This window comes from Callospermophilus lateralis, chromosome 3 (assembly GCF_048772815.1).
Source record: "Callospermophilus lateralis isolate mCalLat2 chromosome 3, mCalLat2.hap1, whole genome shotgun sequence".
Lineage (NCBI taxonomy): Eukaryota > Metazoa > Chordata > Mammalia > Rodentia > Sciuridae > Callospermophilus > Callospermophilus lateralis.
Window position 1 is genome coordinate 23,058,081 of NC_135307.1, and position 18,545 is coordinate 23,076,625.

The 18,545-nt window shown below is 36.8% G+C and overlaps 1 protein-coding gene across 1 annotated transcript in view; it reads left to right on the forward strand.

The window, feature by feature from the left end:
- The first annotated feature begins 1,279 nt into the window (after nucleotides 1-1,279).
- Sel1l (SEL1L adaptor subunit of SYVN1 ubiquitin ligase) overlaps nucleotides 1,280-18,545 on the forward strand; it is a 61,518-nt gene continuing 44,252 nt past the window's right edge. Inside the window, exons 1-3 of the mRNA XM_076849785.2 lie at nucleotides 1,280-1,446; nucleotides 7,009-7,046; nucleotides 8,187-8,418. Coding sequence (XP_076705900.2) covers nucleotides 1,377-1,446; nucleotides 7,009-7,046; nucleotides 8,187-8,418 — 340 coding nt within the window. The 5' untranslated portion in view covers nucleotides 1,280-1,376. The remainder of the gene's footprint in view (nucleotides 1,447-7,008; nucleotides 7,047-8,186; nucleotides 8,419-18,545) is intronic.

An 18,545-nucleotide genomic window follows, 5' to 3' on the forward strand; every position in this document is an offset into this window, starting at 1 on the left:
GGAAGAAAATTATTTTACTCTATGATTTAAAAACAGACAAACGATGAGAAAACATGTTAGTGACATAAATGGAGGTAAGAGCCAAGGAGGTTAAGTAGAAAAGAGAACTTTTTTGTCAGATAATATCTTTCTTTCATCTCCTCTGAGGTGAAGAACAGCACTTAGTTTTTTAGACTGTTACTGGGGAAAGAAGAAAGAAAAAAAAAAAAAAAGATTTCCTCTCAAAGAAGACAGATGCCCAGATTGGCAAATACCTTGATTGCTGATAGGTACTAGGGAAATCAGAATGACGCAATTTGATGAAAGAAGGGGTGGGGGCATGAAGCTACTGCCCTGCTCCCCAGAAGGAACATTCCTGAATCCCTAAATGTTAAAGTATTTCTGTTTACACAAGGCTGTGGCTATTACCTCCATCTCCACACTCACCAATATAGCCTCTTTTCTAGTCAAGGAAGAAGAAAACACTGCGATTCATGAGGACAAGTGTTTGAAAGGGTTTTACAAAAGCTTTTGGCATGTTTTCCAGATGATTATTATCTATTGGCCCTAGTAAAAATTAATACTAGCATTGAGATAATATGTACTGCATATGATTTCCTTTTGTCAGGGAGAGGATGAACATAGTTATTTGCACCCTGGTTTTCATATACCACGGTACTCTTCTATGTAAATATTTTTAAAAGTAAAATTATTAAAAATCTAAAATTTTTTTAAAAACTAAAGCTTTAAAAAAAAAAAAAAGTTGCATTGTTCTCAATGCTCCCGTCACTATGTTCAATTCGGATTTTCTGAATAAAATAGAGATGGTTAACAGATAACATGTCTTAACCTCATGTGTTCCTCGATATTTACTTTGGCCCCAAAGCAAAACATAAAAGTGGATTCGCTCAAGCGTTCTTAAATTCTCCGAACTTCCACAGCCACCTGCACTAGAGCTTGCCCCAGGATGGACTACGCTTCCCAAGAGCACACGCCCGTCAATCACACGAAGTGTATTGTGGTAAATGTAGTACTGGGAAAAATTTTCTCCCAGCCTTTGACTCACTCTCTGATTTAAGAGCTACCAATTAGCTGGGGCCATGTCGGTGAGGCCGTGGTCCAACCAGGAAAGCTGGTGTGGGAGCTTCGGACAATGATTGGCCAATAGATGACCTCGGGGCGGGAGCTATGAGAAAGGCGGGGCGAACACAGCGATTGGGCGAGAAATCCGCGACCGCGACCAGGGATTGGCTGTGCTCAGGGTCAGGGAGGCCTGGGAAGGGGCGGAGAAAGAAAGCTAGAGCAGGAAGAGCAGTGGCGAGGCGGCGGCCGCTGAGTCCGTGGTGGCAGAGGTGAAGGCGACAGCTCCAGCTGGTGGCAGCGGTCGCGAGAACAGGATGCAGGTCCGGGTCGGGCTGACGCTACTGTTCTGTGCGGTGCTACTGGGCTCGGCCTTGGCGTCCTCGGGTCAGTATATTTCCCCGCGGCCTGAAGGCCGGAGCCGCCGCCCCCCCGGCCTCGGTCGGTGGTCAGGGCCGTGGGGACTCAGGGACCAGGGCTCCGCTGTCTCTAATCACACTCAGTACAGGACTGTCACTCGCTCTAACCTGGCGCTTCGGTTAGCCTGGGTATTGTGGGTGTTTAGGGAGCCGGAGGATGGGAGAAAAAGAAGGGGCGGTTACACTGCCTACACCTCTTTCTCAACGTAACAAACTTTACGTGGCTTCTCACGGATAAGGAATTGACTCTATGGGAATGAATCCGCACAGCTGGCTTAGACCCCCAACATGACCCCGGCCGGGGCTTCCTCGACCCTTGTGTAGATTATGTACCGCATCGAGCCTGGAACCCTCCGTTTAGGTTTTGTAATTGACACACCTGGAGCTGTCACTTTGGGCAGAGCAGGGTCCAACAGCACTGGGTAGGGGTTGACAGTGCTTTGGTGCATTTGCCTAACACCTGAGGTGGTCCTTAGTCTATATCTTTTTAAAAACAGAGACTTAACGATGTAACTGTAGCCACTCTCCAACCCGCTTTTTGAAACCTTCCTGAGAAAGTGGTGACCTCTGTCACAGTGTCTCCGAGTTGCCCCATGTTTGTTGACAGCGATTTTTATCACTTTGGGGGAAGACTTGATCCTCATAAACTGAACAACAAATAGTTGCACCCTTTTATATAGATACAGAAATTCATGGGCTTTTGAATTTATTTTCTTTTTTTTTTTAAGAGAGAGAGAGAGAGAGAGAGAGAGAATTTTTTAATGTTTATTTGGCGGACACAACATCTTTCTTTGTATGTGGTGCTGAGGATCGAACCAGGGCCTAACGCATGCCAGGCCAGCGCTACCGCTTGAGCCACATTCCCCAGCCCTGAATTTATTTTCAATTATCTAATTTATGCTCTGGTTTTGAAAATTGTTTCCTTTTTGATGTTTTGGTTTGCTTACATCAGAAAACTTCTCTTGTGGGAATGTTGATTTTAAAAAACATAATATTCTAAGTGTTGATAAACAATTAGTATAGGAAAGCTGGAATTTTAATCAGTGTCAGTTTAACAAGATAGCTGTTCTGTGGCTTTAAATTTTTTTGGAACAAGACAATATAAATGTCAACTCCCATTAATTCAACAGAAAATTTCCCAGCTGGTTATTCAAATCCCCAAATTATCTGCCCTAGTTGTAAATCAATGCTATAACTTCATCCTGCTTCTAAAATAAGAGACCTAAACCAAAATTGTATCTATGATGTGGTTTGAGATACCATTTTAAAAGGAAGAACCATATGCACACTACTTCACTGCCAGCCTACTTTGAGGTCCATTCTACTCCAGTTGTAGTAATTGTCTGTGTTCATACCAAGTCTTTGAAGACTATATAGTACATAATTCTTGAAGCACCTCTAGCAGTTGTTTGATCAAGAAAAAGTAAGAAATTAAGCCGTTGAGTTTAATGGGTAAAGTAACTGATGGACCACTTTCAACAGTTTTAGGTCTGGAAGAGGTCAAGTATTTGTACAGAAATATGGTCTGTAAGTGATTCTTCACAGTATGTCTTTAATTAGTGCAGTTTGAGAACTGCACTAATTAAAGACATACATCTCTCTGAATTCACTTTGCAGAGTTTAAAGAAAATTAAAGCATTCAAATTTCCCTATGTTTTCTTTTGACTTTGTTTCATATGCACAGAGCTCCATGCCAGTGGAGATAATATTTGAAGATCAACAATTGGGTCTCTGGGAATGTTATAATAAAACACTGTTGACACTGAAGTGTTAACTTTGGGTGTATTGGTGTAAGTAAAGGTTCAGGAGATGTCTATGTTTGGGCTGGGGATGTAGCTCAGTTGGTAGAGTGTTTGCCTCACATGCACAAAGCCCTGGGTTCAATTCCCAACAATGCAAAAAAAGAAATGTCTGTTTTGATTTCCATCATTGTGAAAGCTGTGCCAAAACATTTCCCTGGTAAAGGCAAAATCTTAGCTGAGACTAAAATAATATAGATAACCATGTAAAAGTTAATAAAGACCAGTTGGCCCTTCCTATCAACAAATTCCAGCAGATTTAGCCAACTAAAGATGGAAAATATTTGGGGGAAAGTGTTTGTATTGAGCATGTACAAGCTTTTTTTCTTTGTCATTGTCTTCTAAACAATGTAACAGCTACTTACTTAGCATTTCCATTCTACTAGGTATTATAAGTAAGAAAGGGTGTAAGTTATATACAAATACTATGTACTTTTATATAAGGGACTTTTAGCATTCTCAGCTTTTGTTGTCCTGGGGTTTGTGGGTGGAGAATCCTGGAATGAGCCCTCCATATAAAACAAGAGACAACTGTGTTGTACTAATCAGTGTAAATATCATAAAACATGTGCTATAAAGTTTTATAAATTAAGTGCTTAGATTTTTCAATTGGCTTTTTCATTCATTAAAGTGCTTGTTTTATACAGAATTTCAGCCTAGTTGTAAGAATTTAGAATTAAAGATTTGCTCCTGTATAAAAACCAGTTTGGGGGTAGTAACTTTAACAGAAATGTTAATTGTTACCCAGGAAGAGTTGCATTTATAACCAGGTAAAATATAGTTAGCCAACAAAGAAGATCTTGATCCTATTAATAAAGACATAGAAATGTGATACTTACATTAGAAATGCTTCCTTTCCCTGTGAATAAATAAAGAGGATTAAAAAGTTTTTTCTCAAGATATAAGTGAAAAGGTATAATGTTTCTCATTTAGAAATACATGCTTTCTTGGGGCTAGAGGTATAGTTCAGTGGCAGAGGATGTGCTTAGCATGCAGGAGCCCTGGGTTTAGTCCCTAGCGTGGCACACACGTACACACACACCAAAAAAAAAAAACCTTTATTTTTTGCAGAAAGATACAAACAATATTTATTTATGATGTACAGTGTTACAGAGTCTTTTAAATTAGATGCACTGCCAGGTATTTCAGATAATAGTTATATTAATACCATAAATTCAGAGAGTAAATTTTAAGAAGGATATTGAATTTCATGGCTTTCATTTCTTAGAACATTGCAAATGAACAGGACAGATGGTGTCATCCATTCCCTTTTGACAGATTGAGAAAATGGAGGCTGAGCAAACTTTTGACACTCAACCATGTCTGTCCAAATTAACTAAGTGATGAAGCCAGTGTCACACTTAGTTTTTAAGAGGCCTCAGCTTTGGGGGAATTCAGAATCAAGAATATCCCAGGATGTGTACAGATCCTAAGCAAAGTGACAGAGCAGAAGACAAGGGAGACTACTCTTTTAACTAAACTTTGTATAATTGCTTTTCCTTAAAAAGTATCCTGATACTTTGTGGCTTTATTAGCTGGTATAATGAATATTGATCTTTTTTAAAGGAAAATGTACAGTTAATGAAATAGTGTGAACAATTGTATTTTGGATATGATACTGGTAAATGAGAAATCCACAGCTCTTTATTGAATCCTTTCACATTTTGTTACTTGATGTCTGTATTCTGATTTTAAAAAAAAAGTACTATTTACTTCTTGTTTATAGATTACTCCAGTGTTTTTCATCTTTAGCTGCTTGTTACATATGGGAGTGCTTAGGGCATAAACAGCTCTTTATGTGAATGTAAATATCAGTTTGAAAGAGAAAATAGCTTATGCTTTTAGATGGCTACCTGAAGTAAGCTTTCCTAGTTTAGTAACTGAGAAAGTTCTTTTATTTATTAGCAATCTTAGTGTGTATTCCTAGTTTGTAAAGAGAGAGGAAAAGAGAAGCATGATGCAATTCACATGAAATAACCCTGATGTCACGGTCATGTCTCTTAGAGTTCAGAAACACGTTTTGCTCCTGTAATGCCTAAAAGTTTGTAGTTCTACAAATGTGTATGTCCTTAAATTTACTTATAGGTGTCTGCATCACTTACCTATTGGCTACCTTTTTGACCTTTTGTGACAAGGTACTAGATTCAGTAGAGTTCCGTCTCATACAGTTTCAGTCTTTGGGATGTATCATACACGTTTGCACACCTAATGACTTCTCTTGATACATTAACTACATAATACATCTATGCTTAACTATATCTACACATACAACTCTGATATAATTAATAATAGAGATGAATTTTTCATTTATCTAAAGATTTGCTGAGAATGGAACTTGAGCCATCTGTTAGAACTTGGCTTAAGGTTATATTTGGAAAGAAGTTAGCAGGAAGGATGATTGTTAATTGACATCACTACCCAAATGTTAAGTGCACTGTGGGACCGACATGCCATACCTTTCTCCCACCTGCCAAAATCTAAACATATGAGGAAAGTAAAATAAGTGAATATGAATACTAGCTATAATTTAAATGTCTTTGAATTTGAGACATTTTCATAGTCAGAAGTAGACTAGTTTTCTCAGATATTCAAAACAAATGAGTAATTGTAAAATAGAGTTGTAAATTTTTGCATGAGTTGATTATATTTCTTTAAGTTAGCTTTAATGACAATACAGCTCAAAACATGTTTTTGTTATAGTTGTAACTTACAAATAATCTTTAAAATAGAACTATTTGAAGTAAAGATAACAACTAAATTTTCCAGTAAAAATCAAATGGTCTTAGAGCATCTACTGGTTAATTCCTCCTATCTTATGGAGCAGAAAATACTGAATCTTACTTCTACATAAAATCAGGTAATCTTAAGAACAAGAAGGAAAATCTAGAGATCATCTGACAGTTTTGTGTGTGTTTTTTTTTAAGCTGGCAGTGAATGCAAAGATCAAATATTTGCTTCTGGATGTTGAGTTATTTCATGTGTTTATATAAGACCAGGATAAAGAATAACAAGCAGCCAGAATAACAATAGAGCTGGGAAACACAGAAAGAATAAAAGGAAAATTATGTAATCTGACATAACCAAAGCAGTGTGGATGAATTTGGAAGAAAGGTGTAATTGGTGTCTGGATTCATTATTTATTTAGCATAAGCTGTCAAGTTTCTTAATAAATAGCTCTCATGTGAGTGAGTATACAAATAATACGATACTACTTTTTATATCTATCTGGTTATCTCTTCAGTGAAGTAAAACAAATTTTAACATATTTGGCAACTCTACTGATGATGATGATGATGATAATGACGATTTGCCATTGTTGGCAGTATTAGCAAACAGTTAAATGCTGGTTAGCACTAAAATAAGCCAATGTAACTCCAGATCCTGAGCAGAGAACAGAATAAGTAGAAGACTAGAATATGAAATTGGATATTTATATTTATAAACTGAATAACTCATTCTCAGTAACAGACTATTTACAGAAATTGGATGGAATGTAAAGTATCTGGGGTTGTTCATTTTGACTGGAATACAGTTGGTTTTCCTACCTAGAGAAAGAAAGAAGTTACCCCCTCAACCTGTTTTTTTATTTTCACTCAATATTTTGAGACCAGATGCTGAATACAACCAATTTTAAAATAATTGTTTATTTGTTTTATCAAATGTTTTATTTTAATAATATTTGTAATTTCCCAACAGAAAAGATGACCAATTGTATTAAAATTTCTTTACAGATGAAGAAGGCAGCCAGGAAGAATCCTTGGATTCCAAGGTGTGTACTAAAATTTGCACAGGCCAGTATTTGCTGCACAATTTAGAAGCATGTGTCTTTTGAGTAACAGAATTGAATTAAAAAGAAAAGAAAAAGATAGGCAACATCAATATTAGTTATAACTCTTCTAGGGTAAAAAAAAAATCACTGATCTACAAGAGAGTATAGTTGATACTTTCATTAAGAATGTTAGCTATGGTGCTGGGGTTGTGGCTCAGCAGAGAGCTTGTCTTAGCACACGCAAGGGCCTTGGTTCGATCCTCAGCACTACATAAAAATAAATAAATAAAATAAAGGTATTGTGTCCAACTACAACTAAAAAATAAATATTAAAAAAAAAAGAATGTTGTCTATTGCCAGGTGTGGTGGTGCACACCTGTAATCCCAGAGGCTCAGGGGGCTGAGACAGGAGGATTATGAGTTCAAAGCCAGCCTCAGGAGTGGCAAGGCACTAAGCAATTCAGTGAGATCCTGTCTGTAAATAAAATACAAAATAGGGCTGGGGATGTGGCTCAGTGGCTGAATGCCCCAGTTCAATTTCCAGTACCAAAAAAAGATTGTTGGCTATTAACTTTAATTTCTACTTGAACATTCGGTGTGTATATCTGAGAAGCTTAAGGGGGTAATATTTTTGTTGCCTAATTAGAAATTGGTTTTAGTTCGTGTGTATGGTGGGGGGGGGGGGTTCTTTGAGTTTTGAGGACTGAACTTCTGCCATTTGTTTCCACTTACATAACTTTTCAAAGAAAAATGAGTTTATGCACTTATTGATTGTTTAAATGAGTAAGACTGATTCTTACATATCCAAGGAGGACACTATATGAGCTCTAATCTCTAGAAGAAATGTAGATAAAAACAGAAAATTTTAATACAATGTTATCATAGAGTAAGTATAATATATGATGAGAACATGTAGAGGGATAACCTAAGCCGGACTTTTGGAATTAAGAAAAGCTTCCTGGGAAAAGTAGCATCTGAGTTGAAATTCTAAAAAAAGAATGAGTCAAGCAAGTGATGAAGGCATGTCAGCCAGAGCCTATAGGGATGAGCTGAAGGAGACATAGCTGGGTTTGCAAAAGTGAAGGATGGCTAGAGGGAGTCTTGGTTCTGTTGATAACTAAAAATACTTTATATTCTCAGAATTCTTTGCCATCAGATGAGTCAGTAAAGGACCATACCACCACAGGCAGAGTAGTTGCTGGTCAGATATTTCTTGATTCAGAAGAATCAGAATTGGAATCCCATATTCAAGAAGAGGAAGACAGCCTCAGGAACCAGGAAGGGGAAAGTGTCACAGAAGAAATCAGCTTTCTGGAATCTCCAAATCCAGAAAACAAGGACCATGAAGAGCCAAAGAAAGTACGGAAACCAGGTAGTCGGGATGTTTTTTTTGCTTTTGCTTGATTTCAGAAAGAGATAACTGAAGTTTTAAAATTAGTGAGTGTAGAAAAATGCTGAAGAAGTCTGATTTTGTTAGTTATTAACCGCATGTGAAAGTATAGTTTTATGGCATTTTCTAGATTTTAATATATTAGTTATTCACTTAACAGATTTGACCTATGTTACATGAACTGAATTCAATAGAGGAAATTCCATATGATTTATATTTATATTCTAAAACTTCTTTTTGTATACCAAAAATAATAAGTTAAAATTATCAGGGTGGAACACAAAATAGAATAGAGAACTGTCTATCATGCTACATCAGCTTTTTTCAGAATTGTTAGAATAACTAGGTAATTTGTTTTAGATATTTATAACTCTCCAGTTGAAGCTTTTATAAACATGTAAACTATAATCTGCTTTTTTCTTCTTTTTGACACTTCCTTTAAATTTAAAATTTTCTTTGTGTGAGCTAAATGCCTGTTCTTCTAAAAAAATTTTCTGCTTTGCCTTATCCTTCCAGCCTTCTGTCATTTAGTTTATTATTTCAGAAATCACCACCATAGCCATTTATTATTTCATTGTTAACCACTCTCAGGAACTGATCTAGATTTGAACTTTTAAAAATTTAAATTCATTTTTTATCTACAAATGTACCTACTCATGAATAGAAAAACCATCTTTAAAAAAATTTAAAATATTTTAATTCCATCAACTAGAAATAACAGCTATTAACATTTTGAAGCATACACTTATGGGTTGTTTTTTATAGTTAAATGAATACTTTTTAAGAAAACTAAATTTGGGGCTTGGGTCGTAGTTCAGTGGTAGAGCGTTCGCCTAGCACATGGTAGACCATGGGTTCAAACCTCAGCACCACATAAAAATAAATAAAATGAAAGATACTGTGTCTGTCTACAACTAAAAAAAGAAAACTAAATTTGGCTAAAATGTATATACTATTTTATGGCCTGCAATTTGTACTTAACTGCTTGCCATGAACATTTTCCCATGTTATTAGTCATTTACAATTGGATGGTTAATAGCTATAAAAAATTATATAAATTTACCATAGCTTAGAAATAGGTTGTGTACTGTGAGATCATTTTAAATTTATCTTTGTGCATATCATATTCTTAGAATCTTTTTTTTTTTTGTACTGAAGATTGAACCCAGGGTTGCCCTACCATTGAACTATATCACCAGTCCTTTTATTTTGAGACAGGGTCTCACTAAGTTGCCCAGGCTGGCCTTAAACTTGGAATTTTCCTGCCTCAGCCTTCTGAATAGCTGGGATTTAGGTGTGTGCTACCACACTAGGCTTTCTTAGAATTCTTAAAAATAAATTTTGCTGGGTTAAATGTAAATCAAGAAAATATATATGATACATAATTATTAAATTACTTTTCAAAAAAAGAATCCTGTTCACTTCCTTTGAGACTAACATTTTTCTCATACCTCAACCAAATATGAATTACTATTTTAAACTTTTGCCAAGTATTAGTTTAATTCATTTCTTTTATTTTTTATTAGGAAGAGTTTTAAATATGCACAAAAGTGGAGGGTATAATGACCCCCTCATACCTATCTGTCGCCCAGCTTCAGCGTCTGTCAACATTCTGCTGCTCTAGTTTCATCTTTTCACCCCATATACCCTTGCATTTTTTTTCTTTTCTAGAGAATTTTAAAGCAGATTCTACATGTTCTTTCACTGTTGTATGTATCTCTAAAAGTAAGATTTTTTTTCTAACAAAACCATAAAATTAGTTTTTATTCTTTATCACCTAATACCCAGACTGTTCAATTTTCCCACTTGTTTCAGATGTTTTCTTATAATTGATTTGTTTGAATCAGTATCCAGGCTAAGAGCTTTAGTTTCTCATAATCTGTAACAGTCTCCTGCCCTTCTTTTTAAGTGTCATTTTATTTGTTAAAAAAATAGTGTCTTTTATGCTATATAATTTCCCACATTATGGATCTAGCATGTTGTATCCTTGTATTGTTATTTTAGTTTATTCTACTATTTGCTATATATTCTAAAAACTGTAAGTTAGCTCTAGAGGCTTGAATATGTTTGGTTCTGCTTTTTATTACACGTATACTGCATTACATTGGGAGGCATATAATAGTATCTAGTTGTTCCACTTTTAGTGATATTAAGTTTCATCAGTGAGATCAGTTGGCATTAGCTTGATCTAGCCATACCACATTTTCTCTTTGACTTTTGCCTAGAAGGCCACCATTTGTGTTTGTTTTCTGGATCCTGTCTTTCATTTTGGGTTACAAAGCAGTGATACTCTCTACCATTCCTTCTGGATTTGTTACTTGGGATTCTGTTATAGCGAACTTTCCCTTTTCAGGTAATTGGGGCCAGCAGGATAAATTGTTGATTATTTTTCCCTTGAAATGTTTTCAAGTAATAATTTGATTCCCTCCAACAGAGACCAAAGATGTGTGGGTTGTTTTTTTTTTTTTCTTTTTGTTTCATTTTTATATTGTTTGTTGCTTTGCTTTGTTTTTGAGCATTGTCGGGGACATAGGGGAAAACAGATAATAAAAAACAAAGTATGTTTTTCTGTTCTCATTAAACACTTCTCATACCAGATATGTGGGAATATTTCTGCACATATCAAGCAGGCATTTGACAGCAAACTTCCCATTGGACACCATCTGGGGGTCCTCTCATTTAACTCAGTCTACCTGGAGCTAGCATCAGATCCCACAGATTGAGAGCCGAGTCCATAAGAGTATTTCCCTCCTCCACTTCACATGCCAGTTGCAAGCCTTAAGTTGTTGTGCCTGAGCTGATTAGCAGTCATAAACTGGAATTCCCATGATCTCCTCTTTGGGTTCAAGTAATTTACTAGAGCAGCTGAAAGAATGCAGAAAAACACATTTACCCATTTATCATAAAGGATCTTATAAAGGATATGGATGAAGAGCACAAGTAGACATGATGCAAAAAGTGAGTTATAAAAGAAAACACAGCTTTTCTACCTCTCTAGGTATGCTCTCCACTAGGAACTTATGTGTGTTCAACAATCCAGAAGCTTTCAGAACTCAGTCTTTTGAGGTTTTTGTGGAAGATTCATTATGTAAGCATGGGTGATAACTCATTTTCCACTCATTTATGTATAGCTCAATCTTCAGCCCCTCTGAAGGGTGGGACTTAAAATTCTAACCCTCTAATCACATGGTTCCCCTGGCAATAAGCTCTCATAACTGTCCAGGAGCCCCCAAGCCTCTGTATGTTATCTCTTTAGCATACAGAAGATACTTTATCAATCCAGAGATTCTGAGGGTTTTAGGAACTGTGTGAGGAAACTGAGAGGATTGCCAAATATACATTTCAAAATATCACAAGGAATATTACAGATTCTTAGATTTTTATGTATTTATGTTTCACCATATTATAGTCAATTCTTTTTGTTGCTCAAATCATCCCATGTTTGGCCTTTGGGAATCCTTTTAAATTTATTCCTTTGTTCTTTTGACTTTCATAACTTTTTTCACAACTTTTTAACTTTCTTAACTTTTTTTCAGGCAGGCCAAGAAGTCTTCAATTCATCTTAATACATTTCCAAACCCAGAAATTAATATCAGTGTTTCTCCAAGGAACCTGAATTATTTTCATGAGTTATATTCCACAGTTTAGGCCTCAAAAGATGTGTATGACCACTAAGTTTTGGTAGATAGTGTTAGGAAATATTCACACTAATACTTCCAATTCAAATTAAACATTATTGGTGAAATGATGCAAAGGGTTGGGTTGACAAATTGAACTGAGAACAGTAAGAGCTCTTATCTTTGAATATTTTCAAAAAAGGTAATTGTCACAAGACAGTCAAAGCAAAGAAAAGTTCATGACTGCCAGAGCTGTGCCCATGTGCTTTCTTGCCTCGATTTAGGATGAGCTGTGGCCCAGGTTTTAACATATAAGACCTCTAAGTGATGCATGTGGAATATCATTTCTACAAAAGAGCTATTTTAATCATGAGACATCTGTAGTATGTTCTTGATAATTGTGTAATTTTTTACATTTTCTGGGTAGTAATGCCTGTAGTATACCTCCCAGCTTTATGCATAATAAGCAATCTAGATAGACCAAATCTATCCTGCTAAAGCATTCAGTAAGTAAGCATTGTTCCTGAAGTACTTTTAATGTGCTTGCCAGAATGTCTCTCATTAGCATGTTTCTAAGGTAATTTGATCAAGTCATCTCTATTTCTTGAGCCAGTAAGAGGACAGAACAGATTGCAGAACTACCACTAGCTTTTCTGTCATTCCAGACCTCTATTTGTTTCCTTTTATGTTTGTGTTAGTTTTTGTTGATGCTGGAATTCTTCGTACCTGATGACATTAATGTTATATTGCTTTGTCCTAATCTATATGTATGTATAGTTTCAAACTAACAGCAACAGCCTTACCACTGACCATGGGGCCACTGAAAGCAGTCTGAGATTTCTGTATATTTTTTTGTCCTTAGTACATGTTTTACTAGGGATTTATAAGTGTTTTAAAATCACTTGAGTAATTCTCTGTTATACTTACAACTTGACAAATGTTTAGATGTGTTTTCATTTGTTTTAGTCTTCATTAATGAGAGAGATTCATTTTTAATTTCTTCTTAGTATATGAAAAGGCTTATATTCTTTTTTAAAAAAAAAATTTTTTTAGTTGTAGTTGAACACAATACCTTTATTTATTTATTTTTATGGGATGCTGAGAATTGAACCCAGTGTCTTGCACATGCTAGGCGAGTGCTCTACCACTGAGCCACAACCCCAGCCCAAAGCTTTTATTCTTATACATATATAATAGATTATTTATGCATGGCTTTGTGTGTATGCAATTCAGAATGCTTTAGAATTGGGTTATATGACAATTACTTCTAAACTTGCTGTTTTTGTCAGCCCCTCATTTATGTTGCTGCCATTATTAAGCTTCCTGAAACCCAAGTTTAACCCTTTACAATCAGTCATAACCTCTCCATCTGCCTTATGAGATGAAGTGCAACTCCTTAGCATGATTCACAGAGTCTTCAAAGTCTGACATATCAGCTGCCTTCTGTAACCTCATCTGCAGCTCTTTCCCCAAGCATCCTTTCTGTTCCTTTGCCACAGTCTCTGTCTGGGCACAAATCACGAGTCTCCACACAGCTTGTAGATTCAAACAGCAATTCTTTATTCCCGAACTCACACCGGCCGTCTACAAACACGTTCTGGGGGAATCCACGTTCTCTGCCCAAATCCACACTCTGCCCTGATCCACTCTCTCCCAAATCCACTCCGCATGGGCTTCTGTCTCCCAAAATATACTGTCTGACCCTAAGCACTCAAGAGGAACTCAGCAGCAGGATGCGCCCTATTCCAAAAGAGGAACACCCTAATCTCCTATTATACTAAACCGCCCTATTCTAAAGGGGAAACACCCTACTCTCCTATTATGCTAAACTGCCCTATTCTTAAGGGGCAACACCCTACTCTCCTATTATGCTAAACTGCCCTATTCTAAAGGGGGAACACCCTAAACACGGATCCTGCCCTGGTCCTTGAGCAAGGTCACCTTTCAGAAGTCCTTCCACTAGACAGCATGGGAGTAAGCTGGCAAGGAATTTGTCATACCTACTTGGCTGATGGCTCCCAGCATCTCCCCCCTTCTGATTAATTAAACAACAAGTAATGTGGCTTAAGGACCGTGCCTGGTAGGTTGTCCAGTTCAACATATGGCTCTTACCCGTCATCGGAAAACTGACCTTTAGGTAACTGACCTTTAGGCGTCAGCCTCCTGTCTTAGGTTGATACCATTGCAACTGGATCATACCCGTCACTGACTACCAGTCCAGCATACAGCCATACTTGTGGATAGGTCTATGCACCAGTGGGGGGGTGAGGTTCTTTGCCTCACCTCTGTTGGCCCCCAAATTTGGCCTTGGTGCCAGTGGGGGAGTGAGGTTAATGTGGCTTAAGGACCGCGCCTGGTAGGTTGTCCAATTCAACATATGGTTCTTACCCGTCATCGGAAAACTGACCTTTAGGTAACTGACCTTTAGGCGTCAGCCTCCTGTCTTAGGTTGATACCATTGCAATTGGATCATACCCGTCACTGACTGCCGGTCCAGCATATAGCCATTGGCCCCCAAATTTAGACCATCACTAGCAGAAGGGAGGAGGATACAGAAATGCCATGACACCAAGCCAATTGACAGTTCCTTTGGAAAAATTGCATCATTGGTGACACCATCAGCAAAGATCACTGGTGACACCATCAGCAAATATATGCCAGCATTACCACAATAGCTGCACTAAACGTAGTTACATAGTCCAGGCAAGTTCTGCAAGCGGTTCAAAGTGGAGGAATCTATCAATCTGTCCGTCTCCTCCCAAAGTCCGTTGCCTCCCAAAGTAAGTTGGCTCCTTGATTGAGCATACTTGTTGAGTTATATTCATTGGGATGAAGATAGGAATTCTGGCAATGATGCTAAAAAGACATTATCCTGAAAAGAATCATTAAATATAATGAAAAGGAAAGGTGAAAGTAAACAAACAGATCTGTTAACCTACTTAAAAAACAATCCTTAACAGCTGTTTACCTGATTTAAATTAGTAAACAAGCAGATCTGTTAACCACCTTTAAAAAGAATCCTTAACAGCTGTTTACTTAATTTAAATTAAGCCATTTAAATCACGTGAATAAAAAGTAAATAATTCGGATCCATTTTCTCATGAGCGCTCCTCATATATGAAATATGGACATACGCACACACAGACATATAACACAAAACACAAATGTGCAAACAAACGTACAACACATAAGATAATAATAAAGGCCTTGTAGCTTTACCTAGGTGAAATCTCCATTGCAATGTTTAAAAACTCTATAGTCAAAAAAATAAAACTGATCAGAAAAACATTAACCTAGGTTTGTATGAGCTCAAAAAATAAAAATAGAACCTTATGATGTGGAAAAATGCAATAATAAAATAGATATTGAAAAAAGCATCCTGGTTAATCACAGTCGCAGATGTAAGAATGGCCAAGCTGGAGTTCTGGATATCAGCTGTTATGGATTTGAGTCAAATCATCTTCTTTTCGATCTGTAGAAATCGTTTTAGTTAGTCTTTCTGGAATCCAAATCGGCTGCTGTTCTCCCTGTGGAAACACGCAAACAGAGCCCCGACTCCAGACAATCACTGGATCAGGACCTTTCCATTGTCCTGTTAGAATATCTTTCCAAAGAACTTTAGGCTTATGCACATACATATGCCTTTCCGCAGCACTAAGTCCTGATGAATCCAAATTTAAAAAGTTTAGAGTAAAAAGCGTTATTTTAAGTTTATCTTTGGGGGATATATACCCCTTTCCAATTTTCTCTTTTTGCTTTAATAAGTACATGTCTGTATCTAATAGTTGTCTTAGCTTTTTGCATTTTCTATCTGAAATACCTTTACTTTATATTTTCAAGCATTTTCTATCTTATTTCTATCCTCTAGTTTTCTAAGGTTTGTACATTCACCCTTAGTTGCTTTTTTTTTTCCTCCTAGTTTTCTTTTATTTCCTATTTTGAGGGTTTAAAATTTTTGTCTTCCTATATCTTCTCTTTTTTTTTTTTTATCTTTCTGTACTTCTGTCTTTAAAGTTTTTTACTTCAAAGTTTTAATCGTCTTTATCTAAATATCTTTTATCCTATTATTTTCCCATTATCATGGGTTTTTTTTTTTCCCTCCATCATGAAGGCATCTTAACCACCTTCAATTTAACCTTTTAAAGCCTTTTAATTATCATCTATACTGTACTTTTAAATGTACTTTTTCACCACCTACAGCTTCACTCTTTTAAACGAGGCTTAGATTCTTTTTAAATCGCTTAAATGTTAGTTTACATGGCTGCCCTTCAACCAAAGGCCTTTTTTACTCCATTAAGAAGCTTTTTCTCAATCTGCCATGTACAAATATCTTTTTCTTCTTTTCCTTTCTCAAACTTTTAAAGTAAGTCTAGTTTCCTCAAAATCTTTTAAAATGGCATTTTACAACTTTTTACTTTACCACACAGAGATTATCTCACCTAGAAACATTTTTTTTAACCTTCCATATTAAAATATATTTTCACATCTTTAATCTTAATATCTCTTTTCTAGCCGTTAACCCTTTTTATAAATTCACATTCTGAAATAACCCTTATAAAATTTCTGATCTAGACAAATTACTCCACTTTAATAAGATGAAATACTTTCATGTTTTTTATGGTACTATAATACTATAATTGAAACCCAACTGAAACTTCTTATACTCTTTGTATATAAATTACACATGATAGAATCTTAACTCTTAGTAACCTTGTTTCAGCAAAGACACAGACCAAAGCAATATTAAACATTTTTCCATTCACCAATTTATGAAAACACACATAATGATTAAATATATTACCTTATGGAACTTAATAAGTAAAGAGTACTTGATTTCATATTTAGTGGTTGATATTTTAACACTTTAGCTTTGTAACTTAGTCAGATGTCTGTAAAAAACAAGATCTTAGACAAGCGTAGTAAACAGAACTAGCCATCTCTTTCTTGTTGAAGAAAAATCCTTCTACAGGATACCATGATGGCCCCATTGATATATTTAACAACTCGTCTTTAAAAAGCCATGGGCTACATTTTTGTATTGTATCAACATATGCCCTAATTGTTCTTGGTCTTACTGGGGTGCCTTTTTTCTCTAACAATTTCTCTTCCTCGGAGGCGAACAACTTAAAACCTTGAGTCAACCATTTTCCCCAGTTTGCCTGAGAAAGTTCTAGGAACAGGCAACTTGAAATAAAAACAAAATAAATTAGAACAAGAACACATTGTTTTTTGAAATTCTCACCCATTCTTTCGCTCTTCTTCAGGGACGAACAATTTCACTTACCTTTTCTTCAGATGTTCCCCGTACGGACCGCCAAATGCCACAGTCTCTGTCTGGGCACAAATCAGGAGTCTCCACACAGCTTGTAGATTCAAACAGCAATTCTTTATTCCCGAACTCACACCGGCCGTCTACAAACACGTTCTGGGGGAATCCACGTTCTCTGCCCAAATCCACACTCTGCCCTGATCCACTCTCTCCCAAATCCACTCCGCATGGGCTTCTGTCTCCCAAAATATACTGTCTGACCCTAAGCACTCAAGAGGAACTCAGCAGCAGGATGCGCCCTATTCCAAAAGAGGAACACCCTAATCTCCTATTATACTAAACCGCCCTATTCTAAAGGGGAAACACCCTACTCTCCTATTATGCTAAACTGCCCTATTCTAAAGGGGGAACACCCTACTCTCCTATTATGCTAAACTGCCCTATTCTAAAGGGGGAACACCCTAAACACGGATCCTGCCCTGGTCCTTGAGCAAGGTCACCTTTCAGAAGTCCTTCCACTAGACAGCATGGGAGTAAGCTGGCAAGGAATTTGTCATACCTACTTGGCTGATGGCTCCCAGCATTCCTTAACTACACCCTTCAGTTTATGCCTTGGGCCTTTTTTCAGGTTCTCTCCCCTGTGCTTAAAATGCCTTCCTCACTCCTTAAACAAATCCATCTACCAAATTTCTGCTCACCCTTAAAGATAAACTTATATTTACCCTTTCTAAAATAGTTTCTGAACTACCAAGGGATGATTGAAGAGTTTCTGGATATGAGAGCTTCCTGTCTGGCCTCCCTGCTTTCACTCTTTCAGATCCCTGGCTGCAGCTGCACTGATCCTTCTTTCTGCTCAAAAACCTCCCGTGGCTTCCTGTCATTCACAGAATCCAAACTTACCTTTACTACCTTTACATGATAAGACCCTTCCATTGTCCAGCTTTACTTACATGACTCCAGCCACACTTGCCTTTTTACTGTTTCTTGAACATCTTACACTTATTTTCAACTGTATTAGAGATCCCTAAGACCACAGCCCCAGACTCAGTAATTCACAATAAAGACTCAAAGCACTCAGTGTGTAGTTGTAGTCACAGCTATGATTTGTTACAGAAAAAGAAACAAAATCAGCCAAGGAAAAGGTGCATAGGGTGAAGTCTGGGAAAAACTGGATGCAAGCTTTCAAGAGTCCTCTCCCAGTAGAATCACACAGGATGTGCTTA